Source organism: Cryptomeria japonica, chromosome 5, assembly GCF_030272615.1.
Source record: "Cryptomeria japonica chromosome 5, Sugi_1.0, whole genome shotgun sequence".
Lineage (NCBI taxonomy): Eukaryota > Viridiplantae > Streptophyta > Pinopsida > Cupressales > Cupressaceae > Cryptomeria > Cryptomeria japonica.
Window position 1 is genome coordinate 102,024,248 of NC_081409.1, and position 23,442 is coordinate 102,047,689.

A 23,442-nucleotide genomic window follows, 5' to 3' on the forward strand; every position below is an offset into this window, starting at 1 on the left:
TAACCACTTTCAAATGAAATGAGAGAAAGGAAATGAAGTTTCCTGAAAGCGCAAAGACTTCCGTCACTTCCTTCGGGACGGGATAGCAATATCAAGCTCAAAGACTTGATTATATGAAGTCCTATCTACCCTTTTCTATACTAATGCTATGAAGGACAAGTTATAACAGCTCAAAGATTGGAATATCTTATTCTTTTCTACTTAAAAGAATGGGAAGTAGTATAAGCTCAAAGACTTACAACTATTTCTCACAAAATCTACTCCTAAATTCTCCTAAGAACAAGTGAAAGCACAAAGACTTGCAGCTTTTCTCAACAAAATATTTGTTTTAATCTATATTAACCTCAACTACTTGCAGCACAAAGACTGCAAATCAGATGTGATTAAGCTCTTTAAGGAACACTTGCAAGAAAGATAATATAGAACACAAACTCAAGTATGTAGCACAAAGACTCAAAGCTTGAGCAATTTTCTTATATTCCTTTCAATTCTTAAATTTACACATGAAAGCTCAAAGACTTCTTTGCTGTAAATTTGGCAGAGTTTTTGCTTGCTTTCCAAAAGATAAAAATTACAATAGACCCCTCAAGTATTTATAGAAGAGGAGGCTTGAGAAAACGGTGGGAGGATCCTAACTAACTTGAGAGATTCCCTCAACCACCAAGACTTATTCAATAACTAACTAAGACTTATTCCAACTACAGTCCTAATTGAACACAACTTGTAGTTGTTGTTACCAGATTTTCACCTACAGGCTCAATCAGGTAGAGCCACTAAGTTTTTTTTTTTTTGAGCAAGTGGTAAGAAATGGCCTCTCTATGTTGCATTTCTTTACAAATGAAATAACCTCAAAAGAATGCAGAAAGCAAAGATTGCAAAGTAAAAGCATTTCATTGATATAAATGTACGAAGCATAGAAAGATTAGGCAAGTCTTTCGGAAAGAATGTAATCTTTATTAAAATGATAGAATGCATGTCTCACACAATAAGCTGTGAGACTGACCATGTTCATTCAATATGCATGATGCACATGAAAGCTAAATTATATATGAATAAGTAAATGCTAAGAATGCATGTCTAGAGGGTGACCATTCATTGCTTGAATGACTGGCGCTTGTTGGCTGATCCATAAATCTGCTAGCGTCATCCTGCTCCTCCTTGCTTCCCAGATCCTTAGTGCTCCTTTTTCCTGCATGATTCAATAGGCAATAGGTTAGAACTGTGTTCTAAGCAATGAAAGGTCATACACTATATATGAGTATTCACTTATACATTTATAAGTCGAGTCTTGATGTGCGAAGAAAGGAGATGCATATTTTAGGTGTCCAAGAGAGATCAAGAAAATCATCATACATAGGCATATTATTTCTAACATGTTTGCTTCATGTGCAGCTACAAATCTGATCATGTTCATTTTCAGCATGTGGGGTGAAATGGGCTCCCACAAGGGTTGAGCCCGGCATGCTAAGTTACAAACAACAGTGTTAATCAGTGCCATCAAAGAAAGGCATATAGTCCCTAACAAAAGATGTAGTCATGATGCATTTGAAGAACAACCATAAAAGGGGGAATTGTCATGATGGAGAGCCTATAAAGATGCAATGACAGTCCAATTATTGAAAGTCACAGAGAGCATGCATGGAAGAAGCAAAATAGTCTTATTGTCTTGGATAAAAATCAAAGCCTAAGGTATCAATTATTCCATTCATTTTATCATAATTTTGTAGCAACATTCTAAAAATGTCTTATCCTCTCAAATCCAAGAATGTAGTCTTTTTTCTAAGAGCTAGCACAATTAAAAGGTCACATCGACTATCAAGGTAATGGTGCCCTTGAGCTGTTATGGAAAGGACAAATGCAGTGCTGATTTTAAAAGATTAGCAGGGATGGTCATGGTGTCCTGTTTACTTCTCAGAGGGGACTTCGCAGCTTTGATCACTATGAAAATGCCAATCAGATAAAATACAGTAACACATCCATGGACTAGATTACTGTCAAGATGAATACGGTCTAAGAGCTCAGAAAAATAATGGAATAGCAGCCTAAAGATGACAATGCAGCAGTTATAACAGTCAGGGCATGAATGAACAAACCAACAAAGATTTCAAAGACACACCAAGGTTGGAGATCCAACGCATAGGGAGTATTCCATGACCTCCAAGGCATGATCACAAAATCCAAGTATGCAACCCCAATAGTGCAGATAGATTCAAATTTGCGGGGGAGCCATGTTGATTTTTTGGCATTTCAAACGGCAGCAAGTTTTTACAGTTATTTGCAAATATTTTTTTTGCAGAAAATCAAGTTATCTTTCAGTCATAATGGGAAATATTTTCAGAGAAATGACTTTCAGAATTAAGGGGAAATATGCACCTAAAAATATTTATTGCTTTTGAGAATTCGAAGAGAAAGATCCAAGAAGAATAAGCTCTCATGGTGGCACCCAACACTCAGAAAATATGCACCAGGAAAATCACACCTAGTTTTCGCTAATGGCGAAGGAATGTGCAGAAAATGGCGTCCACGACAGCCCCAGTTTGCCCAGAATCTACAAATTGCAGTTTCGGACCATCAGAAAACCATCCATGGCGGCTCCAAAATCACCTAAAATTGATAGATTTCACAGCTTTAACCAAAAGAATTCCCATGGCGGCTCTCAAATGGCAAAGGGAATCGTCAAAAATGCACCCTTCGAGTTTGCAAATCATCATTTCCAGCAGCTCGAACCTACAACAAACCCTCATTGGTGGCGTTCAGGAGAGAAGAAGAATGACAAAAATATCGAATGAGAGATGAAATGATCTTTTTAGGGTTTTCTTTTCCCTAATATCATCGATTACATAGGCATTTTTGCCTTTTTTTTATTTTCTTCTTTTCCTTTCTAATTACCCCTGTAAAATGCCTAAGGGGTGGAACATTTTATTAAGTGATTTATTAATATCACTTAATAGGTGTTTTTGTAGTGACATATTTATCAAGTGATATTAATAAATCACTTAATAAATGTCTTTTATGAAGACTTTTAAATAAGCATAAAATAAAATTTAACACATTTTAATTAAAGTGATTTTAAAAATTTTTTATTATATTAATTAAATAATTTATTTTACTTCATGTTTATAATTAAAATCAAAATAATAAAATGTTTTGTTAAAGTGATATAGGTCACTTTATTAAATTGTTTTATTATTATTTACATTTATTACCATTTTTGCCTTTAAACATAAACAAGAAATAAAACACATATTTAATTAAATAATAAATTTCAAAAAGTCACTTTATGAGATGTGTTTTTTAATTTTTATTTGATAAGGTCAGAAAGGAGATATTTTTTGCATTAATGAAGGCTTGCAGGCATGTCAGGGATATTTTGGAGCCATTTATGATGCATTTAGGAGCTTTTATGGCAAGGTATGGAGGGGCTTGACTTTTGGCCCAAGTTTTTCTCCTTTCAGACATGTTTTAGGTCTTGTAAAGGTGGTTTTTTGTGTCTGGTCGCCCAAGAGGAGGTGGATTATTTTATTCATTGTCTGCTTTTTGGAAAGCATATATACTACAAGACTTCATTATTTTAGGGGTTCTTACCTTTTGCTTCTTGCATACTGTAATTTTTTTGAGTTCTCTCTGCAGAAAGGAAGGAGTTTGTAACCATTTTCAGAGAGCTTGACAGCATTGTAACACCTTTTTGATAGTAATACAATATTTTGCCTCCTCAGATTTCCTTGTTTTTGTGTGCTTAGTGTTAATGCAGTTTCAAGTGATGTCTTTTATCCTTGTGATTGTGTTAATTTCAAATGACTGATGACTGTGTAATACACAGTCATTTTCAAATGACTGATGACTGTGTAATACAGTCATTTTCAAATTTTGAAATGACTGTGTAATACATAGTCATTTTCAAATGACTGATGACTGTGTAATACATTAATCATTAATGTACATTGTAATTAATGACTGTGTATTACATAGTCAATTGTGAAATACTCATAGTCATTTGAAATGACTGTCAACTGTGTAATGTCAATGTGTATTAAAGTATTTCATTTAAATTTAAATTTGAAGTTAAAAACTTAAAAAAATACACAACCAATTAAAAATTTTAATTTTAGAGAGTCATCTATTAATAGATGACTGTAAATAAAATACAGTTATATAGTCATTGTAATTTTTGGATGTTTGTGATTTTTTTTGGTAACAATGTTATTTATCTCTAAATGTTGCCTCTCTTTTGCTAGGTTCTTTTCCACATCTTTTTGAAAGAAAATGGATTCAGCTTCTACAGTTAAAGTTGGTGGCAAAAAGAGAGACCCTTGTTGGAAACATGGGAGACCAGGTCCAAAACGAGGAGATGTTTTTTGCAACCATTGCAAAAAAATTGTAAAAGGTGGCATTAATAGGTTCAAATATCACCTTGCAAAAATTCAATGCCGAGATACCACAAGCTGTACGGAATGTACTGAAGAGGCTACGAGAGATGCAATAGCAACGCTTGAAGCATATGATCAAAGGAAGGCAACAAAAAAGAGAACAGCAGAGGCAATGGCAGCCCCAAGGGCAGATTTGAGTTCCATGGGGTCACATACAGATGTGGGGACATCTGGTTCTTCCCTTGGGCCACGGATACGAGCAAAGGGAACTTTGGACAGCAACATGGAAAACTTCTTTATTCCACGTAACACTCCTGGTGCACAACCTGGATTGCTTGGCACTGCATGGAATAAAGAGGCTCACCAACAAGCCAAGGTGGCGTGTGCTAGATTTTTTATCTACAACGATGTTCCGTTCAATGCTATTTCTAGTCCATCTTGGGACCAATTGGTCACCGCGTTGACTGTGGCAGGTAAGGGGTTCAAATCCCCAAGCCGTTACGAGGTAAGTGGACCGTTATTGCAGGATGAGGTCCAAAACACTCATGCATTAGTGGAAGAGCAAAGGACTATTTGGGAAAAGAATGGCTGCACCATTCTTTCTGATGGATGGACAGATGGTAGGAACAGGACACTCATCAACTTTCTAGTTGCTTCAGGAGGACAGTTAGTATTTTTAAAATCAATTGATGCCTCCAATGAAGTGAAGAATGCGGAGACCTTGTGCAACATGTTGGATGAAGTGGTGATAGATGTGGGAGTGCAGAATGTCATCCAAGTTGTGACTGATAATGCAGCTGCATATGTGGCAGCCGGCAAACTTCTAATGGCTAGACATCCGACATTATTTTGGAGCCCTTGTGCTGCCCATTGTCTTGACTTGCTCCTTGAGGACATAGGGAAACTAAGTTGGGTAAAGAAAGTGGTTGAAGATGGAAGGAATATCACCAAATACATCTACAATCACACATGGGTCCTGAATCTTATGAGAGAGCACACTGAAGGTAAGGATCTTGTGCGGTCGGGGGTCACACGCTTTGCTACCAATTTCCTCACCTTGCAGAGCATACTTGCTACATTGCCCAACCTGAAGCGGATGTTCGTGAGTGAAAGATGGTTGGGGAGTCCTTATGCTACAAAGCCTGAAGCAGAGAAGGTTGTGATTGCCATTTTTGATACTAATTTTGCCAAGATAGTGGAGGAGATCATCAATGTAAGTTTTGAAACTTTAATTGATGATTTATTATTTAATTTTCTAATATTTCAATCTGCTGATTTTGTTAGATTTTTTATATCTAGGTGTCGGAACCGTTGGTGAGGGTGCTACGAATGGTGGATGGGGATCATAACTCCATGGGGTATCTATATGAGGCCATGGATAAGGCCAAAGAGGCGATTCAACACTTGTATGGGTCAAACAAGACCAAGTATGAACCCATATGGCGCATAATTGATCGGAGGTGGAACCATCAACTCCACCAACATATTCATGCTGCTGCCTACTTCTTGAATCCCAAGTTTTTTACTCTCCGAGTTTCAGAGCAGATGCAGAGGTTAGAATTGGCCTTGACACATGCATTCGGAGATTAGTTGATGATGAGATCCTTCGAGACCTGATACTTGATGAGTTGCAGAGTTATAAGAAGGCCTTAGGGGAATTGTTTTCTTCACCTGATTGCAAACGTAGGAGAGCCACCTTACGACCAGGTAAAAAAAAACATATGTTTAATTTTTACCATTTATTTCTCTCTTTAAGATTATTGAAATCTTTACAAGTTATAAATCACATTTTGTATCCTTGCAGATTTGTGGTGGGAAGATTATGGTGCCACAACGCCTAATCTTCAAAAGCTTGCCATCCGCATATTATCACAGCCTTGTAGTGCTTCTGGTTGTGAGCGCAACTGGAGTGTTTTTGAGAACATCCACACAAAAAAGCGCAATAGGTTGACTCAACAACGCTTGAATGATCTTGTCTATGTGCGGTACAACATTCGATTACATGAGAAGAAGGTGCTAGGGCAAGATTCACATGAAGCACTTGACTTGGATGACATTGATCCATATGCAGCAGAATGGGTTGCTTCTCCTGATGATGTTGATAATGATTTGGATCCATTCCTTACTAATGAGCAGCTGAGTGAGTTGGAGAGGGCAGGAGAGGAATGGGATGCGGAAGTGGCAGCACGTGAGGAGGAGCAGGAGGTTGATCATGCAGCAGAGGCACCTGTTAGTGTTGAGGATGTTGCCACTACGTCAGCACCACCCATCCAGCAGCCACAATCTGTTTTGAGCTTTAGTCGTAGACGCAATTTATGATTTCTTATTTTCATTGATACCAAACTTTGAACTTGATATGTAATCAGAATTTCAGAGGTTCTTGTTTTGTGGTCTATGACTCTATAACTCTATGAGACTGTCACTATGATACGTTGATATGTATTGAACTCTTATACATATGTTGCACTTGGTTTTTGGTTTATGCTATGATACTTGCATTTGTTGCTATGTATTACCAAAAAAATTTGATTTATATATCATGGAAATCATATATGTTACACAAATTTGGTGTAAATGTGTGTTTTTGAATTATATATAAAAAAAAATGTATTTTCAAATGTTCGATAAAGTTGCCGAGTTTTGCCGAGTTTTTTGCCGAGTTTTGGCGAGTCCCGAGTTTTTAAAATTTTTTGGCCTTGCCGAGTTATTGCAAAATCCGAGTTTTTCATCTATGGTGTGGACAGCCATCATCTGTCTTCCCAACTCCATAAGAATGATCCTATCAGTTGGGTATCTAGGAAGCATATATGGCTAGCCACTATAGCATCCAATTCTCATATAGGTGAAGGTGGGGAACTGTAGAAACAAGCATCCATATTCGCTCACCCTTTCCCATGCCTCATCTGATACCCTATTGATCCTCAGAGTTCTGTCAAACTGACACATGAAGTAACCAAAGAATGCATCTTGGACTCTTTTGAAATGCAGTTTGCTGGGTCTCAAAGGCAACTGATCATAATATTCCCAAACTGGTATAAGTGAGCGATCACCCTTGGTAGAAAGACTTGGAAAGTGTCTAAGTGATGCTGCCAAGTATACCAAATATGAGTTCATGTAGAAAGTCATGGTGGAAGGGACTGTTGCAAGTTGTTCACACAAGGCATCGCTGATGACTTCTCCCCATGATATATGATGCGACTGCCTTATGAACATGATGAACTGGTACATCTAGGGCTCAAAGACATTAGAATGGTCAAGGCCCATCATCCTGCTGAGAAGGGTTATGGTGTCTCCTATCTCCCATTTGAAATCACAACGGTACAACTTATCCCACCTTGAGAAGGAGGCTCGTGGCTCTTGGATCCACGTATTGATATGTCGCTTATAATCTTTTTCTCTCTTCACGTAATACTTAGCTGCACTTTCTTTGGAGATTTCCATGTAAACAGGTGCGGGAGGTATTCTGAAGACCTTCTCGATTGTATCTGCATCAAGACGGATTATTGCTTCACCATCATCATTTTTTATGACTCTTGTCTCCTTGTCAAAATGATGTGCGCAAGCGAGAACAAATTCAAGTTCTAGGGCAGCCACCGGGAAGGAAGATGCATGATGGATATGGCTGTCCAACAGTTGCTGCATATTGTTATCTCTTGGATCTTCCACCGTCTTTACAAACTCTGACATATCCACATGCCCTATTTCTGTATCTCTGATACTATCCAAAGGGGAAGAAACTTGGGAAGGTGCAACCTCGTTCTGATACTTGTCATATTTGTATTTCATCTTTTTTGGAACTGGAGATGACGACAAATCTGACATTGATTGAAAACCTGGAATACTGTGATGAAGACTTAAAAGTGTTAAGGCAACATCATATTCAGCTGCAAATAACATTCTTCCTTCTTCAAATGGGAAAAACTTCGATTCTTGAACTTCACGATTTTGTGAGAGAAAGAGGGGAAATATATGGAAATGGGAAAATCTTGACTTTGACCAATTTCGGATCTTGGGGAAATTTTTGCAAGTATACAAGTTGGAAAGAACATACATGCAATCGGATTTGTAAAACCCGAATGCAAGTACACTTGTAAATTTGTAAATGGAGAAATGGATGGAAAATGAGAATTTGACTTGCGGAAAATGACGAAAATGGAAAGTACGGATATGAGAAACATGAATGGATAGAAATGGTAAAATCCGGGAATGTCATTTTCATGAAAATGGGAAGAACTTTTCAACATGTAATCCGGTTTTTAAAACCCGATTTTGAATGGGGGGGTATTTCACATCTTTTCAACTTGGAATTTTTAACCAAAAATTGTTAAATTTTTTAACCATAAGGGAAGAACAAAAAATTTCCAGCCAACTTGTAATCGGGATTTAAAATCCCGAATACAAGTAAAGAGGGAAAATGGGGAAAAACAATGCAATTTTTTATCAAGGGGAAAATCTCTCACACAAAAACCGATTTTTGGGGGAAGAACAACATATTTACAAAATTATAAATAGAAAGGAAAACTAAGAAAACAAGAAAAAATAAAAATAAAAAAAAATGAAAGAAAGAAAGAAAGGAAAACATACCTTGATTCAAACTGAAAATGCCTCTCCAAAAAATGCTATCAATCTTGTAATGAAGAGGACAATCCAATAAATAGAGAGAATCCACAATGACAAACCCTAGCCACGTTTTTGCAAAAACGCCTTATGTATAAAAACTTGGCAGGAAATGCAAGGGAAATGGTATAAAAGATGTTTGAATCTCCTTGAACCCTCAACGCCTTATCACTCGAAGCCAAAACGATTCATAAGATTGAAGATTCGTGGCATTTCCAATAGCAAAAAATGTGGTTCTAGAAAAAACGTGTTTGCTGTTATAAAGCTAAAAACCAGCAATCTTATCCTCCACGTGGCGTGAAAGGTGTCTAACAATGCATAAAAATAGGAAGGAATCCTAAACGCCTTCCTCCAACAAATTCTCCACAAAAATTTGTTAAAAATCCTCAAAAAAACGTTTTTCCTTGCAAATCGAGTTTTTTGGAACAAATAACAAGTTCAAAATGCATGAAACAATGAAAATCGGGTTTTTTAGAAGATATAACAAGTTCAAAATTTCACTTTTTCAACATGTTAGGCAAAAATCGGGATTTTTTAACCAAATAGCAAGTTTAAAATGTCAAAAATGCACTTTAGAAGCAAAATCGGGTTTTTGTAGACAAAATGCAAGTTTAAAATTGTCACTTTTTCATTCACAAGGCAAAATCAGGATTTTTTGAGAGATATGCAAGTTTAAAATCACTTGTAAAGTGGAAATAAAATCCCTATAACAAGTTATAATTTACTTGCACACATGTAATTGGGGTTTAAAATCCCTATTACATGTAAAAACCATTAAAGTAGGGGTTTTTGAAAAGAATTACAAGTTTACTTGTAACTTAACCAAAAAAACCCTATTTTAACTGAAAAAGCCAAAAAACAACAAAAACAACAAAAACAACAAAGGAGAAATAAAAAGCAAATTACAAGTTTTAATTTCTCAATAAAGTGCACATATAATAAGCTAAAAATTTCCCTACAAAGACCAAAACAATGGAAATCATTAAAACTTGCAGTTCAAGGAAAATTCTCCATCTGTAGTCAGGGAGAAAAAACCCGAAATTGAAGGAAAGACATAGCAAACGAATCCAGAATGCGACGAAATTCGAAACGTGGTTCGAAGATGGACTGAGGATTAAGCCAGTCCAAGGATTAGTCAAAAAATTGCCTCGGGAAGCGTTCCATAGAGTAATTTTTTTTCATTTTTTCACAAAAATTTCATGTAATGGTCCTTCATTTTTGAAAACAAAAATGACAACAACACACATGCCCTATCTCCGTGTCTTTTATGTGATCCAAAGGAGAGGAAACTTGCGAAGGTGAAACTTCATTCTGGTACTTGTCATATTTATACTTCATCTTCTTTGGAATAGGAGAGGATGGTAAATCTGACATTGAAGGATAACCTGGTATATTGTGATGAAAACTTAAAAGTGTTAAGGCAACATCATAATCAATTGCAACCAACATTTTTCCTTTTTCAAATGGGAAGAACTCCAACCCTTGCACTTCATGAATGTGTGAGAGAAAGATGGGAAACAAATGGGAATGGTGGAAATTTGACTTTGACCAATTTTGGATCTTGGGGAAAGTTTTACAAGTATACAAGTTGGGAAGAATGAACATGCAATCGGACTTTTCAAACCCGAATGCAAGTATACTTGTAAAACAAAAAATAGAGAAATGAGTGAAAAATGAGATTTAGACTTGTGGGAAATGACGTGAATGGAAAATACGGATATAAGCAATATGGATGGATAAAAATAGGAAGGTTTTGGGAATGTCATTTTCAAGAAATTGGGAAGAACTTTGGACATGCAATCCGGTTCTAAAAACCTAATTTTAGAAGGATGGGTATTTTTCATCTTTGCAACTTGGATTTTCACCAAAAGATGGTTAAATTGTTGTAACTTGTAACCATAAGGGAAGATCGATTATTTTCATCCAACTTGTAATCAGGATTTAAAATCCCGAATACAAGTAAAGAGAGAAAATGGGGAAGAACAATGCATTTCACAAATTGCTTTGCAAAGGGGAAAATCTCTCTCACAAAAACCGATTTTTGGGGCAAAACAAACATATACACAAATTTACAACTAGAATGGAAAAACAAGAAAACAAGAAAATGAAACAAGAAAAAAAGAAATCATACCTTGCGTCAATCCGAAATGCTTCGTCAAAAGATGATCAATATTTGATTGAAGAAGACAACCCCTTAAGTAAGCAAGAAACAAACTTGAAACCCTTGCCACGTTTTTGAAAAAACATCTTAAGCAGAAAATCGTGGCACAAAATGCAAGTATATTGGCACAAGAACCGGTCAAATCTTCCTCCAACTTCAATGCCTAGGTGAAGGAAGACAAAACGATTTAGGGAAGAAGAGATTCATGGAGTTTGGATCCACCAAAACGTGGTATTTGGCAAACACGTGTTTGCTGTTTTAGACCCAAAAGCCAGCAAAAACAAACTCCAAATGTCGTGATATGAGTTTGAAGATGCATGAAAATAGGCAAGAATCCAAAACGCCTCTTCTTCCCAAAAAATCTCCACAAAAATTGCCTTGAATATCCAACAAAATCGCCTTCCTTAGCTGGTCTGGTTTTTGGGAAAAAAGAACAAGTTCGATTTTGCATGTAATAGTGGAAATCGGGTTTTGAAGTTCATATTACATGTTTAAAATCTCACTTTTCTCTTCACAAGGCAAAATCGGGTTTTTAAGACACAATAGCAAGTTTAAAATGCTTTTATTTTCACTTATGGAGCAAATCGGGTTTTTAAAACTCAATTGCAAGTTTAATATGTCACTTTTCTCCATTCTAAGCAAAATTGGGTTTTTGAGAGAGATACACAAGTTATAATAACTTGTAAAGGGAAAATAAAATCCCTTCAACAAGTTTTAATAACTAAACACATGTAATAAGGGAATAAAATCCCCATTACAAGAAAAAAACACTAAAATAGGGAATTTACAAAAGAATTACAAGTGACTTTTAAATATGCAATTTAAAATTAACTTGTAACTTATCCAAAAAATCCCTATTATGACTTAAAAAGCCAAAAAGCATCAAGGGGGAAATAAAAAGTTAAGTTACAAGTTCTTTTTTCATAAAGTGCACTTGTAATTAGCTAAAAATTTCCCTACAAAGACTAAAACAAAGAAAATCATTAAAAGTTGCAATTTAACGAAAATTTCCCACCTGCAGTTAGGGAGAAAAAACCCGAATTTGAAGGAAAGACATAGCAAACTAATCCAGCATGAGATGAAATTTGAAAAGTGCTTCAAGGATGGACTGAGGATTAAGCCAGTCCAAGGGCGAAGCAAAATTGTGCCTCGGGAAGTGTGTCGTAGAGTAAAATTTTCATTTTTTGACAAATTTTTTTTTATGTAATGGTCCTTCATTTTTGAAAACAAAAATGAGGACAACATTGCTCAAGTTGCAACATTCTCATGTGTGGTTGGATAGTTTCTTGGTTGAACCATTGAAGTATGCGCAACTTCATGGGCTCATAATTTCTCCAACATGTTATTTGATTTTATGACTTAAAACTTAACAATTACTGAAAGCTTTGTATTGTAGTATGTGTAGTTATAGCTTTGAATGCCATGGTCATGTTTTAATTTATCACGTTGTGCAGATGTGTTTTTACCTATACAATCTCTATATACTTGCATTGTTTATTCTTTATTTTTAACTTAATAGTGCAAGTTTCTAGTCTAAGGATTTATTTTCAGTTGAAAAATATAAAATCCTTTGTCTTGTGTTGAAGAACATTGTAGCTTTTTACTTTACAAAAACCAAAAAAGATATACATTTAAAGTTTATTTAGCCTAAATGTTGAGATCCTTGGGAAAAATATTGTAAAATGCAATCCAGAAGTACATATTGAACAGATCAGGTTAGTTTTTTGTTTATAGTGAGCTTCACCTTCTAATTTGAAGAGCAATTATACTAAACATTTGTTTTGTTTTGTGTTGCACTAAAAGGTGCAAATTTAAATACTAACATATGAATTATATGTATATTGGCATATTGCTGAGGCTTACTTCTTTGGCTGCATTAGAAATTAAGCTTCAAGTCTAGTCTAGATCCTTCATCTTCATGCTTGAAGCAGTTTTTATGAATCAAGTATGCAAGTTTTCACCTCCCCTTATAGCCTTTAGACATTCCATTTTTACCACTTTGTTGTCATTTTACTTCTTGAGTCCAAACCATTGCCTTGACTTTAAGTTGCATAACTTTCATGCTCCAATAAAGATAGCCTTTTGGGAATATGGTAATGTGATATTCTATCATTCTTGTTTGGTATTTTGTGTGCATCTTATTTTCCTTTCCAGTTAAATGGCTACATTACTGTAACCTATCTCTCATTTTGTATCTTTTGCACATATCGAGATATCTAAATTTGACTTTGTTTCGTTTTGCTTTTTAGGATTGGGCTTCAATAGGCAAAGCTAGTTTGTAAGTGATATGTTTGGGTTTTGAGACCAAGAAAACATGGGGGTATTAATTGAAGTTGTCTGAGAAATGACATTTGTTATCATTTTGTTCTGATTGTTTTCTTTATTTTTTGATTCCTGTGAGCAATGCTAGTATTTCTTGAACTGCAGTTACAATTAGTTATATATGAATGTATTAAATGCTTTGTCATGATGGTATATTTTTCCCAGATTAAACAGTTGCATGTACTATAATCCCTTTCTTCTATGGTATTTGTTTTATAGTGTTGACTACAGATGTTAGAATTATCATTTTTTTTCAGACAAACAATTACAAGAGAGTTTAAGTTGGGACAAAAGGATCGAAATTGCTATTGCAATTGCACAAGGACTTGATTACTTGCACTCAAATATTGTAAGTTTATCATTTATATGGAAGATTATAGTTATATGGGTTGTATTGCAGATGATTAGAATTACATTATTCATTTATATACCTTCTTGTTAAAGTTTTCTACAATAGTTTATTTTCCTATATATTTTGTACATCCTATACGATAAATATTGTTACCACCATTTCAAAAATACAGATTTATAAATATGAATAAGAATAACCTAAAAATTGAGTTTGAGTCAAGAATGCTGTAACTTGTTTGAAAAATAAAAGATAAAATCTTATTGTTAAGTTGTAAGAAAGCTTAAAAAATTATTTTCCATAATAGAATTGTTCATGGAAGAATGCTCTAATGCTATTATAATGTTTGATTTTGTGTTGTTCTCAAAATATTCTTTTTAAGGAATTATCACTTTATATGTATTTGCAATATGATAAAATATGCTAGATGATTATAAGATAAGTGTTAAGTTCTTTCAAAATTCTGTGATCAAAATAGAAGAGATGGAATATGATCTGAAAGTTGTATTTTATCTTCTATAGCGTGTTTTAAAGATGCACCACACTTATCAATTTCGGTGTGTACATCCTCCTCAATGTAAGCATGCTATATAAGTGGATGAGGGATTATGTAGTGAAGAGATATGTCTTCCCACGTGGGAAGACACATCTCTTCCCTATGTACCTCTCACCACAGTATATAAACTAGTCACCGTTTACTTACCCGATCGGAAGGAGTGCGACTTGTTTGAGAATCGCTTTACCACCCGATACCATGAACGGTGTAACCGTTGGTCAAACACGATAAGTTAACTTTGGTTTTATTTAGCATTAGTTAACGTTAACATATTAGTATATGTAATCAAATTAATATATATATATATATATATATATATATATCGGAAGCATGAAATAGTACGATCGATGTTAGGACACATTTCATGTTAGAGAAAACATCACAATTCATCCATTGATTGTGAAGAGAGGAGATATCATACCATAGTGATATTCAGAGATATGGTTCAACAATGAATATCAAATCTCATGATACTCACCATAACTCATAGTTATCAAGTAAGGTAAGTGCACTGGCATCAAGTCACATGATGCCTACCATACTGATAATGATTTCATGGCATGTCCATGAATATTATGTTCATAATATTCACCATGAAGATCTCTATCATAATTATGGTTTATTTAATGATATCAACCAACAGATATCTACCATAATGTCTCAGAGATATATATACTATCATGACATGTCCACAGACATCAAGTCACTTGATATCCATCAAGATAGTGAAATTGATAATTGTAAAATCGTCACCTTACAATATCAATTTGAAACAAGTGTTCATTATTGAAAAGTCGTCACCCTTCAATAATGTTCACAAAAGGCCCATGCAGTCATGGAGTCACACACATGACAAATAAAAGAGTTTACACACTAAACATCTTTAAATATATTAGTATATCAGAATAAATGAGACTCTCAAAATTAAATAACATTTTCAACCATACCAAGTTTATCTCTAAAGTGTTCAATCTTGATCCTAGAGAGAGGCTTGGTAAGAATGTCTGCAATCTGATTACCTATGCTAATATAATTCAGTCGGATCACATTCCTTTCCACCATATCTCGAACATAGTGATAAGGAATCTCAATGTGTTTAGATCTGTCATGAAATACTGAATTCATTGAAAGCTTGATGCAACTCTGATTGTCATAGTAGATGACAGTAGGATTTAAGGGCTGACCAAACAGTCCTACAAGCAATTTCCAGAGCCATACAACTTCTCTTGCTCCCATGGAGGCTGCAATGTATTCAACTTTTGTAGAACTCTGAGCAACTGAAGATTGTTTTCTACATATTTATGAGATCATTCCTGATCCTAAACTGAAGCAACATCCTGATGTGCTTTTCCTGTCAACTATGCTTCCAGCCCAATCAGAATCAGTGAATCCATGTAGGTCAAGTTCTACATGTTTATATTTCAAACGAAAACCAATAGTTCCTCGAAGATATCTCAGAATATGCTTTGTAGCAACAAGATGTATTTCCTCGGCTTCACACATGAACTGACTTAGTGCATTTACAACATAACATATATCAGGTCTTGTGTTTACCAAATACATCAGAGATCCAATAATCTGTCTGTAGAGAGTAGGATCTGCAAACTCTGATTTTGCAGCTGTTTCCTTTAGCTTGTGCAAATTTGTCTCCATAGGTGTGGTCATGGATCTACAATTTAACATTCTAAATCTCCTGAGTATATCAATGGTTTAGTTTCCTTGATTAAGGATTATACCATCTATCTGCTGCCAAACTTCCAATCCAAGGAAGTAGTGAAGAATTCCTAAATCTTTCATATCAAACTCAGAGGCTAATTCTTTCTTACATCGAGAAATACAATTATCCTCTCCTGTGATTAGTAGATCATCAACATAAAGAATAAGAATTAATAATTCACCATTGATTACCTTGTAGTAGAGATTTGGATCTGCTTCATTCTTGAAAAACCCTAATTCCAAGAGATAGTGATCAATTCTTTCATACCATGCTCTGGGGGCCTGTTTCAGTCCATAAAGAGCTTTCTTTAATCTGCAGAAATGTGATTCAGCCTTATGAATCACAAAACCTTCAGGTTGCTCCAAATAAACTTCTTCAATCTTACCATTTAGAAAAGCAATCTTGACATCCATTTGATGGACTTTCCATCCTTTAGATGTTGCAATAGCCAAAACTGCTCAGACAGAAGTGTATCTGGCAACAGGAGCAAATGTCTCCTCATAGTCAATACCTTCTTTCTGTGAGAAACCTTTGGCAACAAACCTTGCTTTGTGCTTCTCAATGCTGCCATCTGTTGCATGTTTGATTTTGAAGAGCCATTTAGAAGATACCACAGATTTGCCTTTAGGCCTAGGCACAATATCCCAGACATCATTTTTCAAAATTGACTGATACTCTTCTGACATAGCATCTTTCCAAACTTGATGCTTGAGCGCATCTCCAACACAGGAAGGTTCTGCATCAATGATCTCACTCATCAAGGCAGTATAACTAGAAAATAGGTTAGGTCTCTTACTTTCTCTGAAGGTCCCCTTTGTAGCAGCATAATTTTCAGCTTCTTGAAGCATCTTTTTAGCCCAAAGTGGTCTCTTCCTAGTTTTGGGATAATTTTCTTCTAAAGGTAAGCCTTGAACTTCATGCTCAACATCTTCAGGGGTCTCCCTCTGAATCTCAAGGGTGGAATCCTCATCCAAGCTTGTAGGAGGATCTTGGTGTTATAATTCATTACAGCTTTTGGACCTCCTAAATGCTATCTTCCTCAAAGATGACATCTCTGCTTAGTTCAATTTGTCTTTGACGAGGTATGTATATTTTGTAGGCTTTAGAGGTTTCATTGTACCCAACAAATACTCCTTTCTTTCCAGAAGGTTCTAACTTTGACCTCTTTTCTTTGGGGACGTGAATATAGACTAGACACCCAAAGATCCGGAAATGACTTATGTCAGGTTTGTTGCCAGTAAAGGCTTCTTCAGGGGTTTTATTGTCAAGAAGAGAATGAGGACATCTATTTTGAATGTACACAACTGTCCTAGATGCTTCAGCCCAAAATGAGGTTTCTATATTTTGGTCAAACAACATAGCCCTAGCAGCTTCTTCTATAGTCCTATTCTTTCTTTCAGCTATCCCATTTTGTTGTGGGTTATAAGGTACAATTAACTCCCTCTTAATCCCAACATTTATAAAATAATCTTTAAACATATTAGAAGTGTATTCCCCCCATTGTTTGTTCTTAAAGTTATGATTTTCTTACCTGTCATATTTTCTGCAAGAGCTTTGAATTCCTTAAATTTAGAAAGATTTCTTCAGACTCTTTGTACCTCAGAAAATATATCTAGGTCTTCCTAGAATAATCATCTACAAATATTACATAATATAAAAATCCCCCTAATGAGGGTACAGACATGGGTCCACATAAATCAGAATGAACTAATTCTAATACATTTTTGGATTTACTGTTGGTAGAATTAAAAGACCCTTTAGTATTCTTTCCCAAGGCACACCCTTTGCAGGTCACCATCTTCTCTATCTTAGGTAGGGCATGGAAATGAAGGTGCCCTAATCTTCTATGCCAAAGTTCATTCGAATCTGGAGTCTCATGAATCAAGGCTAGAGGTGGAGTGGTGCAAAGTGTGTAGAGGCTCCCTTGTCTTACTCCAATGGTGTGGGCTTTCTTGATGGTGGAGTTCTTTGGCCAAGCAAGTACCTTTCCTTCCATAAAGGTTAATCTGTAACCCTTATCTTCAAGTGCAGAAACTGAGACAAGGTTTCTCTTTATACTAGGTACAAATAGAACTCCAGTCAGCTATAGGGATATGCCTAACTTTAGGTTGATATTGTAGGTTCCTATTCCCATAACTGGATAATTTGAGTCATCACCAATTGTCACTTCTTCATTTGAACTTTCCACAAGTGTATCTAGGTGCTCACGAAATCCAGTGATGTGTCGAGATGCTTCGCTGTCAATCACCCATGTGTTGAAACTGGAGGTGACTTGACTAGAGAGGGCTGAGTAGAAAACTAGCTTCTTGGAATTACTCCCTTTCTTAATTTCTGCCATTGAAGCTTGTTGTTTGATCCTGTCTAGACACTTCATTGCATAGTGCCCATATTGGTCACATCTGAAACATTGTACTTCAGAAATGTCTCTCTTCTTCTTTGAAGACCTCTTCCCATTCGAGCTGTTGTCCCTCTTTCTCTTAAAGTGCTTCTTCTTTCCTTTCTTGTGGGAATTAGAGTTTAGAACTTGAATGTCTTCATTACCATTGTTTTGTTTTATTCCTCTTGTGACAGGCCGAGATTCCTCTTGAATGCAATTGGTTTTCAATCTATCAAACTTAGGAAATTTAGAACGAGCATTGATTCCTTGAATGAACGATTCCCATGAGGTAGGAAGTCCATTTAGGGCCATCATAGCAAGTTCTTTGTTGTCTACTAGATGTCCAATAGTGGATAGTTGATCCCTAAGCTCAGTGATCCTCAAGAAATAGGATATAATTGTTTCTCCTTTATTCATCTTTATATGGTGTAGTTGATTCTTTAGGGTGAGAGACCTGCTAGTGTTGTTGATTTCATAAATGTCAGCTAGTGCTTTGAACATCTGAAAGGCTGTCTCATATTTAGAAATAACTGGTACAATGTGGTCTCTTACTAAATCTACAATTATCTTAAGGGCCTTCTCACTGTCCTTGCTCCACTGAATTTTCTTTGTATCATTAGATGGTTCAGGAATTTCACTTTTGACATGGGAGTCAATTTTATTTTCTTTCAAAACAAGCATGATCCTGAATTTCCAAGATACAAAATTTGATGCTCCATCTAATCTATCTTCAAACCTAACTCCAGTTGCCATTAGGATTATGGGAATGTGATCTTCGTAAGAGCCTGGTGAAAGTTTATGAGATCGTTACAGAATTTTAATATGATCTTCCTTAACTTCGCTCTAATACCATGTTAAGTTCTTTCAAAATTCTGTGATCAAAATAGAAGAGATGGAGATATGATCTGAAAGTTGTATTTTATCTGCTATAGCGTGTTTTAAAGATGCACCACACTTATCAATTTCGATGTGTACATCCTCCTCAATGTAAGCATGCTATATAAGTGGATGAGGGGTTACATAGTGAAGAGATATGTCTTCCCACGTGGGAAGACACATCTCTTCCCTACGTACCTCTCACCACAGTATATAAACTAGTCACCGTTTACTTACCCGATCGGAAGGAGTGCGAGTTGTTTGCGAATCACTTTACCACCCGATACCATGAACGGTGTAACCATTGGTCAAACGCGATAAGTTAACTTTGGTTTTATTTATCATTAGTTAACGTTAACATATTAGTATATGTAATCAAATTTATATATATATATATATATATATATATGTATGTATATATCGGAAGCATGAAATAGTACGACCGACGTTACAAAATTAACAATAAGAATAACAATCCTCTTTTGAAGCTCATTTGCATATGTTGAATTTATTATTTTTGATAATTCTCTCTAATGAGAAGAAAACCCTACATGGTTTCTAGAGTTGGACTTGCTTCAACTCAACCTTCCTAAGGTTGAAATCCCCCTTGGAGAAGACTAGCTCTGGTGGTGTAAGATCTACTCTAGCTAGTATTTGTTGGAGATATCTTATTGCCATTTCGTGGTGCATTCAAAGATTTGAAAGTATCTTCTATGAGGTTTTTCTTCAGTGACAGGTTTGTAGGATTCAGTAGATATTGATTTATCATTTAGAGGATTTGAAGGAAACATTTGATATTATATCCCTAGTGTGGGTTCTAAAAATAGTTTGTGGCTTTAATACCAAAAAATAATCAAGCAGCTTGAATAAGACAAAATAATCTGTGCACTAAAGAAACGTCTTGAAATTAATTTGAAAATTGATTTTCAAGAGTATTGGTTGGCTAGGCAAAGTAATTAGAGGGAGCCGCAAGAAACTAGGAAAGCAAAAGGGAAAAAATCGTGGAGACAAGATTCATCAAAACAAAGACAAAATGGGTGTTAAAAGAATACAACTTGTGCATAAAAAATCAAGAGCAGCTTAATATCATTCTACACAAGAGACAAGATTATAGAGCTGATTCATCTTCTTAGCAAGTCGTGACGTATTCTTGCCACTCGTGGAACATACTCTTGTTCTACACGAGCCTTTGAGCATTTTTTTAGATGCATGGGTGTTAATTGAATAAATCGTTGGTCTTTTAGCATTTGCTGCTTGGTGATTTTGGATGCCTCTTTGCAAGTCTGAGCCATTTATAACTTGTGTGGAAAGAAGACTTTGGATCTGTAGTTTGTTGGTGATATCTCTAGGTGTGGACTAACCTTCTAAGTATTGTTGTTATACAATACTTACTTTACTTCTTGTTAATTTGTTCCTAAGCATTGTTCTTTCTTTCTCAGATTGTCATATGCATTAAAGACTTGTTACTAGTTTATGAATGGTGCAGGGTTATATTCAGTTAATTCATACAAGAGAAGTTAGTTGGGATAGAAATAGAGGTGAATGATATTGTTCTTGAGCATTGTAATACAACTTTTAGATTATAGTCAGAATATACATATTGTAATGTCCCAATTTTAAGGTTCTCTTGCACTGAAATTGACTTTGAATTTCTCGGTGGGTGATTGTATGGTCAAATGAGTTATTTGATGTTTCCAATGAGCTCAAGTGATTTGGAAGACTCATATGCATCTTTTAGATGTCATTTTCGACTTTCAGTTTGGTCTCCAAGATTTTTAGAGAGGCCATCTATTTTTAATAAGCCACTCGGTTGGCTCTGTTTGTCATTATTATTCATCAGGATCACTCCAATGCAATCAAATTTCGTTTCCGATGTGTTCTGACAATTTTTCACTAATTTGGTGCATTAATGATTTATTTTAATTAATTTTACTAAGGATGCTTAAATTACATTAAAATATTTTATGAGCACCTTAGTGTTATAGCTTGTTAGATCCGAGCTGAAAAGTTTTAAATCATGGGCACATTTAATAGTGACCTTATGTGTCAAATTTTAATTATTTTAATGAAAAGGTAATCTATGGAGTTAAAAGGGATTTTAAATTAATAAAGTGTTTCTAAAATGGAGCTGTCTGAAAGTTTTCTGGAATAAGTATAAAAAGTCATTTGCGGAGCTCATTTGTTATGCGGAAGAATATAATTCTCCGGAGAAAACATTGGGGGATTTTGGAGGATTGATTGTTTTGGCCTTCTAGAGGACGAAAACCCTTCTGAAGAAGATCAACTATGGTGGTGAGAGATCCATCATGGTTGGTGTTGTGGGATTTGTGTAGAGTCTCAACATGTGCATTCAAAGAATAAGATATTTGTAGTTTTCAATTTTGAAGATGTTGGGTGAAAATTTTGTACACCTAGGGAGGCGTGCAAAATTGTGGTTTTCAGCCACAACATGTGAGTAAAAGCTCTCCTAATTCGAAGGGAAGGCTCCCCCTTTACTACTACTAACACTAATCTAATTTGGGTGGGATGACATCTTATTCTCTTTCTTTAGAACAGACGATATTGTTTCTCTTATTTTAGAAAAGAAGTTACAACACAAACACTAAATACATAAATAAAACTTTCTGTAGGATTTTTAGAGCATAAAAGGAATCAAAGTATGTGGTGTTGATCAAAGGGAAGCAAAGTATGTCATCACATAACAACTTGAATTTGCATGATGTATCTTTCCCCACCATGGCCACTTGTTGTTGTTCGACTTCTACTTCCAACATCATTCATCGGTTCCTCTCGTTGGTGGTAAGATGCTTTTGTTTCTCCTACTCAAGTCCGGCTAGGTTGCCTGCTTTGGCTTCCACAGCCAAGTGGGTGACCTTCTGCAACTCATATAACTACACGAACCATGTTCTCCATGCTCCAAAGAGTGCCCACCACCCCACTCAGTCCCTCATCAACATGTGGGCGGAGTCAGTATCCCACCATCTCGAGCATTTTGGTGTCTAACCACCCTTGGGCTCGGAAGTGACACCCAAACTCCTCACATCCACTCGCCATAAATGTCACGAGTTTCTCAGTTTCAACTGGTACAACACCGATGTCCACCTGCTCAGCCAGTTTAGCCACCTCCTAAGTGACCATAGCAATATCCCCCATCTCCGAGAGGTACTTGTAAATGGTACTGAGGACATCCTGTTGGTCGGGTTTAGAAACCCAAAAGTGTCCCTCTTGTGTGGCTCTTCCACTAGAGGCATCAGTTACCATCTCCATCCGTCAACTAGATGCATTCCCCTTACCACCGAGATGTGCACTCTCCTCATCAATTTCTATCACCTCCAGTCTAACCTCTTGCCGAGTGGCTTCCTTTTGTGCACATGGGGAAACCTCTACTTGTTGTGACTCTTCCACCTATATGCCCATCATAAGACTTGGTGACGGTGGAGGAATATCCATGGTACCTATATGGAATCTACTCAAGAAATTATCAACTCTGACATCAACATCTCTTGCCACCCCCTCAGCCATAGGTGTATCATCCTCAGGTAGGGCATCTCCATGTACCATCCTTTCGGTTGTGGTCCCTTCATCTCCAGGTGTAGTCATGGCGGTCTCAAGGACTAGGCTTCCCTTCAGCGGAAATGGTGCGGCAACACCTCTTGGAGGCCTTGTGAGCTATAACAAAAAGGCAACAAGAGTTGCCTCTTCAAACGGTGTAGTGATATGGACTTGGCTTGCTACCACCAAGTGTGTTGTACGGGACAATCTTGCTGGTGCGAACTTAACCCTTGTCGTGATCCTATCTGTAGGTGTTGTGCCCATGCTCTTCTCGATTGTAGGTGGTGTACCTACTGGCATGGCCTTAGTGACCTCCATGGCTGAGGATTCATTTGCTCCTCCCTCGGCTCTTTCTCCCTTGGTTGCTTCTCCCTTGCCCTCAGATTCTTCAACGTCTTCGGTATCACTACCATGTGGTGCCAGTCTGAAGGTGTCATCACCACTTCCACTCTCGGATTCCTCTTGTTGGTTGAAAATTTTGTACACTCGTGAAAGCAAACAAAATTGTGGCTTCAACCACAGTGTGTGAGTATGAAACTCTCCTAATT

At 36.2% G+C, this 23,442-nt stretch overlaps 1 protein-coding gene across 10 annotated transcripts in view; it reads left to right on the forward strand.

The window, feature by feature from the left end:
* LOC131067594 (probable LRR receptor-like serine/threonine-protein kinase At1g06840) overlaps window positions 1-23,442 on the forward strand; it is a 287,435-nt gene that overhangs the window by 194,117 nt on the left and 69,876 nt on the right. For all 10 annotated transcript variants that reach the window (XM_058002693.2, XM_058002709.2, XM_058002727.2 and 7 more), the window contains one exon: window positions 13,725-13,816. In XM_058002693.2, the coding sequence (XP_057858676.2) occupies window positions 13,725-13,816 (92 nt within the window). The remainder of the gene's footprint in view (window positions 1-13,724; window positions 13,817-23,442) is intronic.